The 19,192-nt window shown below is 35.5% G+C and overlaps 1 protein-coding gene across 3 annotated transcripts in view; it reads left to right on the top strand.

Annotated features, from left to right (window-relative positions):
* Nucleotides 1-19,192, top strand: part of LOC105200843 (coiled-coil domain-containing protein R3HCC1L) — an 83,349-nt gene that overhangs the window by 15,148 nt on the left and 49,009 nt on the right. For all 3 annotated transcript variants that reach the window (XM_039458640.1, XM_039458638.1, XM_039458639.1), the window contains exons 3-4: nucleotides 222-352; nucleotides 452-566. In XM_039458640.1, the coding sequence (XP_039314574.1) occupies nucleotides 222-352; nucleotides 452-566 (246 nt within the window). The remainder of the gene's footprint in view (nucleotides 1-221; nucleotides 353-451; nucleotides 567-19,192) is intronic.

The raw sequence follows: 19,192 nt of genomic DNA on the forward strand, positions 1-19,192 counted from the left end.
AATTTTCGTACAGGAAAAATCGTCTTAGAATTTATTCAAGAACACGTCTTTACAAGGACACATCGTTCTGAATCACCCTGTATGAGCGATATGATAGTATATTACAATGTATCGAGATATCAATATACGCGGTTTGTTGCAGTTTAATTGCGGTTCCATTTGAATTAATTTTATTCCATCAGTTTTAATTTTAATTTTTATAAGAATAATTTTTGTTGTAGAGATTGGAACCCGAATGTTCTTGAATGTAAAACAAAAATTATAACAAGACGAAAGGATACAACTTACGGAATGGGTATCGAAAATCGACGCTCGCCTTCGACATCTCCAGAATCCAAACTACAGCGACAAGGTGTTATGAAAATAATTTAATTGATAATGTGTTATACGACAAGTATATTTTGAAACAATTTTATTCCGATACGTATTAAAATTTTTGTTTGATTTTTAGCCAAGTTGATACCATCGGTTGAGATTTACAGACCGCCAGCAGCTAGGAGGATTAATAATTCTTCACAGATAAATAGTATACCGATACAATCGACTACAGATTTTTCTTTGGTCAAGTAAGACTTATTATATTATTATTGTTAATCATAATTATTGCATAATTATTTTGAAATAAATGTATGTTCTAAAAAATATCCACATCAGAAGTGTGGATTTTAATACTCACATGGGAGTGTGCTTTGACTATAGGTGTGTGTATATAATTCTCATCATGTTGGTGTGAAATTAACAGTCTGGTGTAGGGTGGTTAGTGTGGTGTAGCGGTATGAATTTCTTCGTCAAAAATGGCGTAAAACTTAAAACTATCGAAAATATGATTTTTAGTTTCCTTACATCAAATGGCATTATCAAAAAGCGATATTTGCTCATATTGAAGGATACACTATTTTTCAAGAACAGAGCAAATTTATATTTTTTAGCAATATTTTTTTTTTACTGGCTTTCATACCGAATGCAATATCGAATATTTTTCGTTGCTCATTATATCAACTATTATTTTTAACATTATGTGCACCATCGAATCACCATGAATAACGTTTATAGCGTTTTTCACTAGAAAAACTAGTGCGCACTGAGTGTGCACTCACTGCTGGCAATTGGACGTTTCGGTTCGCGCGATGACGGTGCCAACGGAAACGTCCAATTACCTGCGGCGAGTGCACACTCAGTGCGCACTAAATTTTTCAATGAAAAATGCTATCAGAAACTTCAATATCTACCTTATAAAAACATAAAACTGCGGGAAAATATTTTTATTTAAAATAATTACATTAAAAAGCTGGAAAAAAGAACTAAAACTTTCTCATATATCTAAACTAAACCCATGTAGCATTGAATGTTGCGGAAAGTTTTCTGAAAAGTTTAACTTTTCACATTATACGAGTAATAATTCTGAAAGGATTATGCTGTATGTATATACAGTTAGGAGCTAAAAGGTTGCAACACATTTTCTTTGATGGTTTTTGGAATGTAGACTTGCCCATCGAACGGCGAACGTAATTGGTTCTTACCTGTGGATCCAACCAATTACGTTTACTGATCGATGAGCAAGTCTACATTATAAAAACTATCGAAAAAGAAGTGTTGTAATCTTTTAGCTTCTAACTATACGTGTTGTGAGCTGAAAGGTTGCAACACATTTTTTTTTTATGGTTTTGTAGACTTGCTTATCGAACGGCGAACGTCATTGGTTCTTACCTGTGGATCCAACCAATTAAGTATTGAATCATCTAACCATCGAAGAAAATGTGTTGCAACTTTTTAGCTCACGACTGTACAGGAGGTTCCACGAATGCCTTAATACATGAACTTGTATGCGTATCAAGGCATATCGATATGGTAGATTCGGCGTGTTCCGACTCTAGATATTTTTATATCATGCCTGTCATCTGGCGATTATATTCAATTAAATTATTAATAATAATTTACCTCTTTTTGTTTTAGTCAAATTTTTCTTAGACTAAAGTATATAATCAATTTTTAAGTCGAAATTAAATGTAATTGGTTTACTTTAAGAAAATTAATAAATATTGATAATAAATATAAATGTTATATTAATTTTTAAAATATATATGTATTTTATATGACTTTTAAATGCAATTTAAATGTTATTTAATTTAACTAATATTTTGTAGATGTTTAAATTTTTTAATTGAGATTTTTCTATACAGGGTATCAGATAAATACCGTCCCTGGTTTCGTGGATTGATAGATCAAGTAAAACTGAGCAGAAAAGTCCTTTACCATTTTTTAATATTTGCCAATAGTTAACGAGATAAAAATTAATAAAGTCTGCGAATAAGCGCGTATCACCGCGCGTAAGGACCGCCCGCTCGTCGTCGAAACGTCAGCTGCCGCGGTGCGGTGAGGAGGGAAAAGCAGCAGTAGCTATGGCCCGCGAGCGGCGCGGCAAGGAGGGAGAAGGCTACCGCGGCTGCCTACGTCTCGGCAAGCGGTGGTTTTTGCACGCGGTGATACGCGCTTATTTGCAGACTTTATTAATTTTTATCTTGTTAACTATGGCGAGTATTTAAAAAAAGTAAAGGACTTTTCTGCGCAGTTTACTTAATGTATCAATCCACGAAATCAGGGACGGTATTTATCTGACACCCTGTATATTCAAGATAAAGACTTTAAGATTATAAGCAAAATAAATAAAATAAAGAATGAGGATAAAATTATAGACAAATTAAAGAATTTAAATAAATGAAAGGATTTAATAAAGTAATTTTAATATCAAAGATTTAAAAAATTAATCTAATTAAAAAAAATTGAATTCTGAAGGGTATTCGATTATTTGAAATTGGATCAAATCTACATTCAAATGCGAATGTTTTTTCACAATCTTGGAATGATTTTTTTTTTAATTAATAAAAGGCCTAGCGGAATAAGTATGGTGAAAGTGCCCTCAAGTGGTTTTTTTTTTAGTTGGTCTTTTTTTCATGAAGACTCGACCAAGATAGAGCGAAAAAACGATTTTTTTTACATTTTTACGATTTTTTTAGTATCAAATTTAAATAAAATTTTGAAAAACTTCTAAAAAATCAATTGCACGTAGACATTAATAAAAATATTTTTTACATTTGTTTTTGATGCAAATTTTGATTAAAAAAGAAATGAAAATAACTTTAACATTTTTTCCATCGTGATTTTGTTGATTTACCACTTTGAAAAAATTTCATGTGGTCTCTGTTCTTAACTTCTACAAAATATATTTTTATCAGATTTTTTTTGTAAGGTGCGCCACAATAAAAAAATTAAAATAACATTATTTTCGTTAATTTTTTTCAAAAAATGAGCAGATAAATTGTTTTTATTAGCTCTTTAAGGTTTTATTTGTTTATAAAATTCCATATTGAAATATTTGCTCATCACAAGTTGAAAGTTAGTGATAGTTAAATAATTTTTAATTTTTATAATTCCATAACATAAACATTTATTTCATATTTATAAAATAAAAACCTTATGTTATAAAATTATAAAAATTAAAAAATAGTTTACCTATCACAAACTTTCAACTTGTGATCAGCAAAACATTTCAATATGGAACTTTATAGACAAATAAAACGTTAAAGAGTTGATAAAAACGATTTACCTTGTAACGAACCGCCCTGTTAGCACTCCCCAGACCGTCCATTGTCCCATGCTGTCCAGCCGAACATACGCTGGACAGCAGCGAAAGGCGCAACGCGCCGGTAAACTTTTCTTCACATTCGTGCGCGTTTAAACGAGGCATCCGCGTAACGGCAATCTCGACGCGCATGCGCAGTCGTCGCCGATCTCGAAAGTTTGAGAGCACGCTGCTTCTCCGTGCCCGATCTCGAGTGGCGGGAATGCAGGCTTTGCTTCCGATCGTTCCCGAGCATCCCCCTACTACCGAGCTCGTGTATATAAGTCACGAGAGCGCGCATCTTGTGGCTCTCTTCTTCCTGATCCATCCGACCAGAAGAAGCCACCTAGATCCCGAAAAGGAGTCAAGCCTTGGCTTCCGCGGAGTACTCTTTGCCAGTGACCGCTCCTATCTCGCTCTTCCGCCGAGTACCGTGGATTCAAATAATTTGGGCTCCGGCAAGCAATCTTGCCTGCTTGACGGAAAATCTCCTTCAGTTTCCTGCTCTCGGCAACGCTCCACGATCAGGGGTGCGGGGATTCCGTGCCTCTACCAAATGCTTTTGGCGTGGACGTTGAAATCTAGCAGTGGTATTAACCAAAGAAGTAAGAATATCAGGAAGGAGGCTTTCTAGTAACTCGTGAAACGGAAATAGCCCTCCTAAGATGGCTGCCAAATCGTTAAGCGCCATTATTTGAACCTCTATTCTCGTGACCTCTACACGAGATTTATATGTAGATTTATATGTAAATATTGAAATTTTTAAGTTATACAAAACATGAAATTTTTAAGTTATACAAAACATGAAATTTTTAAGTTGTACAAATATACAGGGTGTTCGTTAATGGTTGTCCAGCCTTTTACCGTACGTAGATGCCGTACCGACTGAGCTTGCTAATTTGCTAAACGTTTCCTAGATGACAGCTGCTTCGGTTGAGCGCGCGAACGCGATCTCGCAGGACCGAGTGACACGTACAGGCCCCTGGTGAAAATTTTTCTCATATTTTTTTCGTATAATTTTTCCGAACATCTGTATAATTTTTTATGAAACGTTATAAAATGTAAAAAAGTTAAAAGTATTTTTTTAAAACTGTGAGATGAGAAAGCTCAGAATACTTCAGAATGTACGTGTATGAAAAGTTCTAACAATAAGAGATGTAGACTTTCTAAGTATTATTTCTACGTATTTCTGAAAAATGTTCCTATTCGTATAAAAATTATGAGAAAAACTGTAACCAGGAATGTTAAATTCTATAAACGAGAAATTTTATAAAAAATTATTAGAATAGTTTTTACCGGGGAAAGCTGTGCATACTTTGTTATATTACATTTGTTACTAAGATTACTATTTCTATTTATTAATCAAATTAATAAATAAAGTAGTAAATAGAAACGTAGAATACTGAATACATTTAATAATATATCCACACAATTTTTATCACAAATTTTTAATACTTGTAATCTTTTGAATTTAAATATTATCTTTGAAGTACTTTGAATTTAAAGAACTTCAGAAATAATATTGTAATGTGATATCAAGTAATGAAAGCTGAATGGTAACGTGGACTTCCACACCACCTTTGAGGTTCCACGATTGGCGCGTTAGGTTTTTTGAAGTGGACCTTCGCCTAGAGCCATATTATACCACATTAAAGACCTATTTTTTTGGTACATAAAGCTTAAATAGATATTTTGAAGTCATATTGCGTAAGAACACACGTAGATGAAAAGTTACATCTACGTATGATCGTGCGTAATATGACAACAAATTATCATATTTTTAGAGCAAGTGCTCGAAGTGTCTCCCTTCTTCCTGCTCACAACGTAAAGCCCGACTCAAGATTGCTTGCTCAAGATGGAAGCGAGCCGATTTCAAAGCTTTATGTACCGTACTCAAACGAACTCCTAGATTCCGCGCTATGGTTCGTATACTGATGGTTGGATCATCAGTAACCATTTGTCGTATTTGCGCGGTATGTATGCGCTGTGGTCGCCCTGTACGGAGTATAAAAATAATGATAAAACAATAGAATATTTAAAATTGTATTATCAAAAAATTTTATAAATATGTACCTGCAGGCTTAATAGGTTTAAATTGACCGTATGTTCGCTGCCTCGACTCCAGCCTTGCAAACATATTTCGATATGGCTGTCGTCGCTACGGATATCTGCGCGTATAGAGCAACGTAGCTTCTCACGAATCTCTGTCGCACACTGCATAAATCATGATCATGTCACACATTTCATCAAACGTAAAATTGTGAGCCATATTGCATGCACGTTCTCTCACATTTTTAATAATTTTTTTCAATTTATACCATTTTTATGTGTGGTATACAGAAAATGTAATACAAGTAATGATAAAAAGCACAATAATGAATACTTTATCATACAATTTTATAAATAAATATGTATTGGAACATAATTTTAAAGAAATTGATCGTTTTTTCGCAACTACAACTGTAGCCTTGTAAAGAAAGATATGGCTTGCTTGCTTCTATTCTGAGAATTTTAGAGTAAACTTTCAAAGTCTCCCGCGGAAAAGAAATATCTGTCGATTTTCAATTGTTGCTGTTTCTTCGTTGTTTCTTGCAACTGTTTTTGTCGTCTCGTCTCGATCCCGTGTGAGAGAACGTGCGTGCAACCATGGCTCACAATTTCACGTATGACGAAATGTGTGATATGATAATGGTGTATGCAGTGTGCAACAGGGATGCGCGAGAAGCTGCGTTGCTCTACATGCGTAGATATCCGGAGCGGCGACAGCCTTATCGAAGAATGTTTGCGAGGCTGGAGTCGAGGCTGCGAAGATATGGTCAATTTAGACCTATTAAGCCTGCAGGTACATATTAATAAAATTTTTTAATAATGCAATTTTAAATATTCTATTCTTTTATCGTTATTCTTATACTCCGTACAGGGCGACCGCAGCGCATAGATACCGCGCAAATACGACAAATGGTTACGGATGAGCCAACCATCAGTATCCGAACCATAGCGCGGAATCAAGGCGTTAGCGTGAGTACGGTACATAAAGCTTTAAAAGCGGCTTGCTTCCATCCCTACAAAGTAACCTTGACTCAAGAGCTGCATATTAACGATGAAGCTCGCAGATTGAGATATTGTCAGTGGTTCTGTAATGAATGTGAGGAAGATTATAATTTTCCCAAACGCATTGAATTTTCGGATGAATGCGTTTTCCATAATAATGGCACCGTCAACCGCCATAACATGCATTACTGGGCCACAGAATCCTCACTGGATGCAGCAAGCACATACCCAAGTGAGGTGGTCGGTGAACGTTTGGGCAGGTATTCTTGGAGACCACATCATTGGACCATATTTTTTTGATGGTAAGGTCGATGGCAATGCATACCGAACATTTCTTGAAAATCAATTTGTCGACCTGATGGGTGAGGTGCCACTGGAATCACGTATTAACATGTGGTTCCAGCAGGACAGCCATCCTGCACACACCGCCAGGGCGACAAGAGAATTATTGAATCGAAAGTTCGGTGCTCATTGGATCGGTCTTCACGGTCCTCATGAATGGCCACCGCGTTCACCAGACCTTACACCACTAGATTTCTTTCTGTGGGGTCATCTTAAACAGCAGGTGTATGCAACACGACCCGAAAACCTGAAAGATAGAATTGTACGAGCTTGCCGTGCAATAAGTCCACAGGTCTTGGAGCGGGTACGTGAAGCAATCGTGAGTCGGGCTTTACGTTGTGAGCAGGAGGAAGGGAGACACTTCGAGCACTTGCTCTAAAAATATGATAATTTGTTGTCATATTACGCACGATCATACGTAGATGTAACTTTTCATCTACGTGTGTTCTTACGCAATATGACTTCAAAATATCTATTTAAGCTTTATGTACCAAAAAAATAGGTCTTTAATGTGTTATAATATGGCTCTAGGCGAAGGTCCACTTCAAAAAACCTAACGCGCCAATCGTGGAACCTCAAAGGTGGTGTGGAAGTCCACGTTACCATTCAGCTTTCATTACTTGATATCACATTACAATATTATTTCTGAAGTTCTTTAAATTCAAAGTACTTCAAAGATAATATTTAAATTCAAAAGATTACAAGTATTAAAAATTTGTGATAAAAATTGTGTGGATATATTATTAAATGTATTCAGTATTCTACGTTTCTATTTACTACTTTATTTATTAATTTGATTAATAAATAGAAATAGTAATCTTAGTAACAAATGTAATATAACAAAGTATGCACAGCTTTCCCCGGTAAAAACTATTCTAATAATTTTTATAAAATTTCTCGTTTATAGAATTTAACATTCCTGGTTACAGTTTTTCTCATAATTTTTATACGAATAGGAACATTTTTCAGAAATACGTAGAAATAATACTTAGAAAGTCTACATCTCTTATTGTTAGAACTTTTCATACACGTACATTCTGAAGTATTCTGAGATTTCTCATCTCACAGTTTTAAAAAAATACTTTTAACTTTTTTACATTTTATAACGTTTCATAAAAAATTATACAGATGTTCGGAAAAATTATACGAAAAAAATATGAGAAAAATTTTCACCAGGGGCCTGTACGTGTCACTCGGTCCTGCGAGATCGCGTTCGCGCGCTCAACCGAAGCAGCTGTCATCTAGGAAACGTTTAGCAAATTAGCAAGCTCAGTCGGTACGGCATCTACGTACGGTAAAAGGCTGGACAACCATTAACGAACACCCTGTATATATATACATATATATATATATATATATATATATGTTTGTGTAACTTAAAAATTTCATATTATGTGTACATTACACAAATAATCAATTAATTTTAGAGGACAATGTATATTCTGTAAAAATAGCATGTATTGTACAGATGTACATTGATGCTACATGCATCATAACTGAAAGTGAAAAAACTATCTCTATAAACATTTTAATATATATAATAGAATATGCAAAAGAATAAGTAATACTTACTTATGAAACATAACATTTACATTTTTTTTTCTTGTACAGCCACACACACAACAACTCATCATTTTTAATAATAATTTTGATAATTTTTAAAATTATGAATAAACTTTGGAGTATAGGCTATATAAATGAGGTTATGAACGACTATTGTAAAGGCAATCGGCAATCTAGAAATGAAAAATCCCCATATTTACTGAAGTTACTAAAAGGCTTCTTCTGTTTCAAGTGTAACCTTGGGATTCTCGCCAAATGCTCCTTCCTGATCTTATTTCTTTGGTATTAACCGCCACGCGTCGCGCTTGTTTTCACGATCAGCTGATCTCGTGACGCGGTATCACCGTGCCCACGCGGCCGTCCGGCCTATAAACGCGCGAGATATCGTAAACAGCGTGACGCTATTTATAGTCTCATAGCTGATTGCCGGATAACGTGAACTTCGGTACATTCGCACGACGCTGCTAAACTGTACCCTAGGCACCTGTCTCTTGTAAATAGTCTCCGGATTTAAATCTTCGGCCGTCTGTAAATAGTTCCGCAAGTTGTCCGTTAGTTTTTTGTCCGTTTTTTGCTACGATTACATCGCGTTATTATTCTTCGTTACTTTCTTTTATATCGCATTTTATTCTTTTTATTTTTATATCACGTTTGTTTTCTTCATTTTATATCACATTGTCATTTTCTTCATTTTGTATTTTTTTTTTATCTGAGTTACAATAAATTTTATAGATATTCTTTTCATCAAAAACATCGAGTACGAAATTTAATTCTCTCCCTGCGATCCCTTGCGCTCTCGCCGCTGTTACCACCCGTGCGCAAAGCGGGATTGTTTTAACCTGCTCATTTTTTGAAAAAAATTAACGAAAAAAATATTTTAATTTTTTTTATTGTGATCTTTCAAAAAAATTTGATAAAAATATATTTTGTAAAAGTTGGAAACAAAGACCACATGTAATTTTTTCAAGGTAGTAAATCAATGAAATCATGATGGAAAAAATGTTTAAAAAGTATTTTTATTTTTTTTTTTAATCAAAATTTGCATCAAAAACAAATGTAAAGAATATTTTTATTAATGTCCAAGTGCAATTTTTTAAAAGTTTTTCAAAATTTTATTTAGATTTGTTACTAAAAAAAATCGTAAAAATATAAAAAAATTGTTTTTTTGCTCTATCTTGGTTGCGTCTCCATGAAAAAAGGCCAATTCGGAAAGCCATGGAGACACTTTCACCATATTTATTTCGCTAGGTCTTTTATTAATTAAAAAAAAAGATCATTCCAAGATCGTAGAAAACCCATTTGAATGTAGATTTGATCCAATTTCAAATAATCGATACCTTTCAGAATTCAATTTCTTTTAATTAGATTGATTTTTTAAATCTTTGATATTAAAATTACCTTATTAGTTCCTTTCATTTATTTATTTAAATTCTTTAATTTGTTTATAATTTTATCTTTATTCTTTATTTTAGTTATTTTACTCATGTCTTTATTTTGAATATATAGAAAAATCTATCGATTGAAAAATTTAAACATTACAGAATATTAGTTAAATTAAGTAACATTTAAATTGCATTTGAAAGTCATATAAAATACATATATATTTAAGAATTTAATAAATATAACATTTATATTTATTATCAATATTTATTAATTTTTATAAAATAAACCAATTACATTTAATTTTGACTTAAAAATTGATTATATATTTAAATCAGAGAAAAATTTAACTAAAACGAAAAAGAGGTAAATTATTGTTACTAATTTAATTGAATATAATCGCCAGATGATATGCATGATATAAAAATATCTAGAGTCGGAATACGCCATATTCCACGGAATTTACCATATTAATATGGCTTGACACGTGTACAAGTTCATGGTCATCATCAAGGCAAGCAAATCATTAAGGCATTCGTGGAACTTAATGTACGTACGTATTTATGTATGCATGTGCGTATGTATGAATCCGCCTAAAAAAAACATTAAAAATGTAAAAAAATACGCCAAGTATATTTTTTTGTTTTGCCAAAACAGCATTGAATAAAGTTATCCGCCTAAAATAACATTAGAAATGTAAAAAAAGCGCCTAATAAATTTCTTTTGTAATATATTATTAATGTAAGAAGATACTTACCAAAAATTTGTGAAATTTGTCTAATAATAATAATAATAATAATAATAAAACTGAGGGGGCGGTCCTCGGGTTGAAGATCCGCCTACGGCACGCAGACTGTTGTCCATTGTGTCACCCTCCAGTCGTTTGCCATTTATGGTAGCCCCGATTCCCTCCAAAAGATACTCAGGTCTCTCATAGGTAGCCTGCTAATCTGCCCTGGCTTGGGTAATGCCGAGCCTAGCAGTTTTAGTCTCAGCCCCGCATAGGCCGGACAGTCACAGAGAATGTGGAGACTTGTCTCCTCTTCCTCCCCACAGGCCCTGCACTCGGCCGTATCAGAGCGGCCCAGCCTGTGCATGTGGTAATTGAGTGCTTCATGGCCAGTCAGTATTTGCACTACTAGCCTGGCGTCTCTTCTGCTCAAGGACCTTATGTCCCCGACCAGGCCCTCACTGAGAGTTTCCCCCAGTAGAGCCCCGGCCTGTCGACACTTGGTCCTCAGCTCATTTTTCCAAAACTCGAGATGCTCGTCCCGTAGCCAGGCCCGAAGCCTCCCTGCCAAGGCAGAAAGGGACCCCCAGCACCGGTCCCGGCCCGAACACCTCCATTCTTGATGCGGCCCTGGCGAGCCGATCGGCCTCCTCATTGCCCTCAATCCCCGAGTGACCGGGGACCCAGGTCACGATAACTTCTTTGTCCTTCGCCAGCTTCTCCAGTGCATTTCTGCAGTCCCAGACCAGCCGCGAAGTGTAAATCGGAGCTTCGAGTGCCTTGATAGCAGCTTGACTGTCCGAGCATATTCTCACATGCCCACCTGTCTCCCTCACTTCCAGGGCCAGTTGGGCACATCTCAGGATCGCCACGATTTCCGTCTGGAAAACTGTGGCGTACCCATCCAGGGGCAGGCTTTCCGCTACCCTCCTCTGTCGGCAAACAATGCCCGCGCCGGAGCTCGTACCCGTCTTGGAGCCATCTGTAAACCAGATGTCCCCGTCCCAGGCCTGAACCGATGCCCCGGGTTCAATCTCGTCCGCGAGCCCTGTGACCTGCACTTTAAAGCGCCTGTCCAGGGTACGAACTGCTGGCATCCTGTCCTGCCTCATTCTGAAGATGGAGTCGGTCAGCACGCCGCTGGGGAACTTAGTATGCGCAGTCCTCTCCTTCCACTTCAGTTCGCAGGCAAGTCGGTATGAAGCGATCGCCGCCGTCCCTACCACCACCTGGTGAAGTGGTTCAATCCCGAGCAAAATGCCCATGGCTGCCACCGGCGTGGTTCGTATTGCATCCAGGGCCCCTCTTAGAATCAGAGCCCTGATGCTCGAGCGCCACCACCGCCGCTTTCTTCCGCGCCCTAGGCCACCACACAACTGCTGCATAGGTGAGCCTGGGTCGAAGTATTGCAGTATAGATCCAACAGACCATCTTGGGCTTCAGCCCCCACGTCTGGCCCACGATTCTCCTGCACATCCAGCAGTAAGAGCACAGACTCTTACAGTGGCTTTCAAGATGTTGCCTCCAGGACAGCTTCTTATCTAGGATCACTCCCAGATATTTTACTGACTCAGCTGCGGCTAGCCTTGTACCTTCAAAGATGGGCCCCTTTATAGTGCCCTCTTTATATTTGCGAGTGAAAATGAGCCCCGTTTTCAGCGGATTCACTGACAAACCGGTTCCCCTGCACCACCGCTCTACTGTTCCCAGTGCGTTCTGCATGAGCTCCAAGAGAGGCCCGAGAAAGGGTCCTCGCACTAGCAGAGCCACGTCGTCAGCGTAGCCCTGCACGAAGAAGCCCCTCTCACTCAGCCTCTCAAGCAGCCCATCCACTACCAGGCACCATAGCAGTGGAGAGAGTACCCCGCCCTGGGGGCACTCCCTCTCCACCCATCCACTGACCCTCGTTGTTCCCAACGAAGCTACAACTCGTCGCCCTAGCATGCCTCGGATCCATTCCACGAGTTTCTCTGGCACACCCCTGTGCAACGCTTCTTCACACACCACCTTGTGCGGGGTGTTGTTGAAAGCACCCTCTATATCTAAGGTGCCCATTGCATAGCCGCCCCTCTCCAGTTGCCCCTCGATAAACGACACAGTCGCATGAAGAGCCGTCTCCGTGGAGTAGCCCATGCGGTACGCGTGTTGCGCGCAGTGCAAGGGGCGCCGCAGGAGGACAACGTCCCTTACATACGCGTCGACCAATTTCTCCAGAGTCTTCAGGAGAAACGAAGTCAGACTTATCGGTCTGAAGTCTTTAGCAGAGGAGTAGCTCACTCTTCCCGCTTTGGGGATGAATACCACTCTCGCTAGTTTCCATGCGCTAGGCGTATGGCCCAGAGCCAAACATGCCCTCAAAGTCCTTGTCAGAGGTTCCACGATCAGCTCTAGCCACTCCTGTAGAAGAGCCGGAAATACTTGATCTGGTCCCGCCGACTTAAAGGGTTTGAAGGTGTTTATCGCCCATCTCACTTTTCCGGGCTTGACAATGCTGGTCGCTAATTCCTAGTCCGCCTTGCGAGCCCTGCGCGAGCCCGCCGCATCATGGGCGAACAGTTCACCGTGCTCCCTGCGAAAGCCCGGAAAGCTGGCCTCCAGCAGGTGCACCAGACACCGCTCCCCGGTCACCATTGTCCCATCAGGGAGACTAATGGAGTCCAGGACGGCGTCTGGGTTTCTGGCTAGAATCCTGCATAGTCTTGCGGTCTCGGGCACGCCCTCTACCGACTTGCAGTACTCTTTCCAGCTCTTTTCCTTTGCTCTTACCACAGAGTCTCTGTAGTCTTTCTGGGCCCTTCTGTGAAGTTCCCACTCCGACTGGCGGCCCGTGTTCCTGGCCCTATTCCAGGCCCTTCGAGCCGCACTTCTGAGCTCCTGCAGCTTGGGACTCCACTAGGAGTTGCCCCTGGAGTTCTTAACCGCCCTCTCTGGACAGTTCTTTTCGTATCTCTCCACCAGAGCCCTCTGCAGATGATCCACGCAGAGCTCCAGTTCCTCCTCGGTCCTGTGCCTCCTTGGGAAGCCCTCGAGATGGCATTTCAAGTCCACCCGATAGGAGTCCCAATCTGTCCTTCTAGGGTCCCTGAACGTCGTCATCTCACCTCTGGCCCAGGCCAGCTTGAAGGTGATTTGCCTATGGTCTGACAGTGAAGGTTCGCGCGAGACCCTCCATCCGACCACATCCCTCGATACACACCTAGAACAGACAGTAAGATCGAGAACCTCTCTCCTCACCGCCGTGCAAAAGGTGGGCTCGTTACCTCTGTTGAGAATCTCCAGGTCCGTCGACGTTAGAAATTCTAACAGCCTCCTACCTCTATTGTTGGTATCCGTGCTACCCCAGACTGTGTGGTGCGAGTTAGCATCGCAACCCACTATCAGGGGAAGCCGCTCACTCTGGCAGTACTCTACCAGTCTGGTCACCGGAGGTACCCTAATCCCACGCAGGATTTTATCCCTGGGGGACTCGGGCCCCTCCGGCCGTTCTCCTATCCGCCACCCGGAGACGCGCCCGGTAGGTAGCTCAACCCCCGGGAAATTCATCTAAAAAAAAACATTAAAAATGTAAAAACAATGTGCCAAGTATATATTTTTGTATATAGAACCAAAGCAAACCAAACTACAATGAATAAAACCAAATATAATATCATCAAAAAGAAGTGAAATCAAAAATATTGCAAGTATATTTATTACCGATGGGGTGGGAGTCTTATGACCACGTTGGAATTACCAGCTACTTACAGTGTTAAACAGTGGAAAAACTTTAGGCACCTTCAGAACTATTCGGTCTTTAATTTCGAAAAGAAATTATCACTCCATTTTTTAAATTTAATTTTGAAATTGTTATTGAGCAGAATTCTTAATATATATTATAGGGAATTTTTAATCTTTTCGAAATGAATTGAGAACTCTAATCGGAACACTCGAGGAACTAAAGTTGGGGTACTAACTTCACACACGCGCATTAGCCGCTCTAAATGGCTGTGATCAATCGCAACGTGGTCAAACAGATCACCCCTGTACCGATGAATAACAAATTATGTGACAGATAAAATCAAACTAGGCAAAATTTTTAGCAGCAGCGTATTTGGCCCGCCCGTTTATATATATATATATATATATATATATATATATATATATATATATATATATATATATATATATATATATATATATAAATGATACCGTTAACATAATTTTTTATAATAATAATAATAATTACATAAAAATTAACAAGTATTTTTTTATTAATTTTTGTAATGTTATAGTAAATAACGAGATTTCAAAATTACATTATTTTATGTTTAATATTAAGTGTAATAATAAATATTGTAAAAATTTAAACTTAGCTATTCTGTACATATAATAATCTTATCTTTATGTTAAACTTTCTTAATAATTTTTTTAATTTTTTATTCTTTATCATACTGTATTTTATAGCATTATTTTTACCAAAATTTGCATTTATTGTGTCAAATATTTATGTCATGATTGGGACTATATTGTGTGTGTTTGTGTGCGTGTGTGGGCGTGTGCGTGTGCGCGTGCGTGCGATGTAAGTCAACAACGTACACATGCAGACAGATCATTTTACTATACTTGTTTTACTATACTATACTTGTTACTCCTTAAATAACAAGAAAAATAGAACGACCATCATTTTATGTCTACATTGAAAAGATATTCACTTTCAAATTTTATGGTAACAATAAAAGTTATTATTTGACATAACCTTTCCATTTTTTATTTGGGTTATATTGATTTATACAAAATACAATGTTTTATATTGATTACAAAGTTTAATAATATAGATTTTATTGAATAAAGCTTAAAGAAATAATGTGAACAATTTGCTTATTATAAAATTTCTGTTTTTATAAAATGAATTTTATTACAATTGTAAACATAATATTCCAAAATGATCTTGTTAAATAAATTTGAGGCTTACAATATCTTAGTTTGGATAAATAATTAGTAAAATTGCTAATGCATTAAAAATAAGTTTTACATAACATTTTCTGCACTGATAATTTCAGTGAAGATTATCGTTATTATAATCATGATGATGAAAATATTAAAAGTTTACAATATTGGTACAAATTACTAGAGTTCCTAAAATAAGAGTTAGGCAAATGTAGTAGCGATTTTTGATTGGTTGCCTCAATCTGCCATATGTAACAACCACGAATTTTAAATATGACGTTTGTAAAAAGAAACAATAATTAAGACAGAAATACTTTATAGCTAATATACTATTCAATATTATATTTTGTAAATATTTCACAATGTTATATATGTATAATTAAATTAATAAATGATTAATAATGTTGATTAATTTACCCACCTATGATCTTAGCAACCGATTAATAAACAATCTAAATTAGATTACACATTGGGTTAATAGGCACATAATAAAAAATTAAAATGTCAGGGTGTGTGGCTCCAGGATGTTTCAATTCATCCTCAAAAGAATTCAAAATGTGTCACTTTTTATTAAAAGATGTAGAAAAATGTACTTTTTGGGTACTTCATATTAAACGAGAAAATTGGACACCAACTAAATTTTCTACATTATGTGAGGTAAAAAAGAGATTAATAAATATTCTTAATAAATACAGAAACAACTGTAAAATATATACACGTAGTATATTATAATATTTGATAATGATTGAAACAAATAGTAATTATTAATTTTACCCTTTTAAAAAAATGTCCCGTTAGACTCATTTCATACTAGAAGCATGGGAACAGCAAAAGACAGACGGATTAAAAAAGTTGAAAAGAAATGCTGTACCAACTTTATTCAATAATAGTAAGTAATAATTAATTGTAAAAGAATGTTATAATTTGAAAAACAATTTTTACATAAAATCATTTTGATAATTTATCCCATTTTTAAATTAAAAATATAATATATATTTGAATTAATATTTTAAAAGAATATTATTTATATTTAGTAAATATGTCAGAAACAAGTAATATGCAACAAGAAGCAAGTAATGTACGAAAAGATTTATTATAAAAAGAAGAAAAGAAAAATGTTACATATGAAGAAAATGAAGTAATACAAATGGATTCAGAAAAGATAGAATCACACGTAGATGAAAACATAGATGCAAATAATGAAATAAGTTTAGATGAAGTTTCACATGAAGAAAAAAATAAAGAAAATTTAATTTTTCTTTTAAAACAAAATAATGAAAATAATTTAAATGTTACAAAATTGTTGAAATGTTATGAAAAAACAGAAAAACAGACTTAAAACTAAAAACAAATTATTACAAGTAAAACGTAAAATTAAAAGATTGGAACAAAAAGTGTATACATTACACAATACACATAGTAAGTTGCCACAAGTAGTTAAACAAATTTTAAATGAAGATTAAATATTGCTCTTATGTGGTACTTGTGAGAAAGTGTCCAGTTGATCAACAGAAACCTTACAAAAAGCTTTTAAATATAAATTTATTTGCGAAAGTACAGGATATGAAAGATTAAGATAAGATTTGCCATTACCAAGTTTGAGAACTTTACGCAAATGCCTGGAAAATTTGAAATTTGATAGCGGAATATTACACGAAGTATTTAAGTTTTTGCAAATTAAAATATCTCAATTTAAAAATGAACTTGATAAACATTGTGCTATTATCTTAGATGAAATGTTAATAACGCCTAGCAGTACATTAGATCAAACTAATAACACTTATGTAAGATATGTAAATTTTGCAAATTTCAAAAATTCTAATTTAGAAGAATTGGCAACACACGCTTTGGTTATTATGCTTGCAGATATCGGCAGTAGGTGGAAACAAATAATTGCATATTATTTTACAGGACATTCTTTTAATGGTTCTAGATTAAAATTAATCCTTTCTGATTTAATCAATAAGGCTGAAGAGATTGGTCTTCGCGTACATAGCATTATGTCTGATATGGGTTCCTCAAATATGAGTATGTGGAGAGCATTTGGTATTACGGCTTCACCAAATTGTAAAGTTATCAATAATTGTATACATCCAACATATTGATAACAACAGAAAGCTTTACTTTTTTCATAATGCAGCACATGCGTTTAAAAACTTAAATCAAGGATTATTACGAAATAATTTTATTATTATTATTTCAGAAAACTTTGTTAATAAATATTCTCTACCAACAAATAAAGTAGAAGCATATCATATAAAAAAATTACTTTCAATACAAGAAAATGCTTTAGATTTTGGTTTAGCATTAGTTCCAAAATTAAAAAGTTATTAGATTCAAAAAATCATTTTCTGACGATGAAAGTAAGCAGTGCTACAAGCGTTATGAGTCATGCAGTTAGTTCAGGATTAGAATTTATTTCACATGAAATCAATAATTCAAACTTAATTGCAACTACTTGGTTTATTAATATGATGTCGAAATGATTCAAAATCGTAAGTTCAAGAAATGTAAGATTAGCTTTAAGCAAATTATCTGAAGAAAAATTCTCTGAAACTATAACGTATTTGGAAGAAATTAATGAACTAATGCTTTCTATAAAAGTTGGTCAATTTGGAGTATAGAAACCATTTCAAATAGGGATACTGATATCAACACAATCAATTATTGATTTATCAAAATATCTGTTGAACTATGAAAACTTTGAATTCGTTTTCACATCACGCTTTATGCAGGATTGTGTAGAGAATTTGTTTTCTGTTATATGTTCTAAGAATGTCATACCAAATGCTCTTCAGTTTAAAAACAATCTGAAATTGATTACAGTAGCGCAATATATGAAGAATGTTTTTCATAGTTTACCAAGAAAATGACAGGGAATTTTTTCAGAATTTTTGAATATTTTAACGAAAAAAGAAAAAATGAACTTAAACAGAGTGAAACAACGTTATCTATTCAAAATGCTAAGATCCATCTATATCTCTTGAAATTAATGATAAAAATAATGATTTACATTTTAATAACATGACATTAAATTGTTTGTATTACGTTGCAGGGTATGTGATATATAAAATAATTAACAAAGATAATGTATCATGTTCTGCATGTATTAGTTCTGTAGAATCGAAGACACCTACAACGTTTCCTTATGCACAGTTAACACAAATGCGATATTTTAATGATGAATCTTTATTTTTTATTAATGATTGTACTTTTGAATTTTTTGTTAAAATGGAAAAAGTTTTTAGATTATATTATAAACAAGTTTACATGTTATCTTTAAATGCTAAAAAATTCTTTATTGAAAAATGTATTGATACATCTTATTTTTTATTGTGTCACTGTTTAAAAGCAAAAATTATAAAAAAAGTTTATTAATTTTAAATTGAAAAAAAATGTCAATAATTTGCGATCTAAAGTTAAATAGTCAAGAAAATGTATATGCTAGTAAAAGTGTTTGTATGCGTGCTAAAAAGGTGCTAAAGTGCAATAAAAAAACTTGTTTGTAATCGCATGTTTAATTTCGTGATCCATTATGTTGTTATACTCTTTGAATATCTTGTTTCTCTTCGAAAATCCATGTT

The sequence above is a fragment of the Solenopsis invicta genome, chromosome 16, assembly GCF_016802725.1.
Source record: "Solenopsis invicta isolate M01_SB chromosome 16, UNIL_Sinv_3.0, whole genome shotgun sequence".
NCBI lineage: Eukaryota > Metazoa > Arthropoda > Insecta > Hymenoptera > Formicidae > Solenopsis > Solenopsis invicta.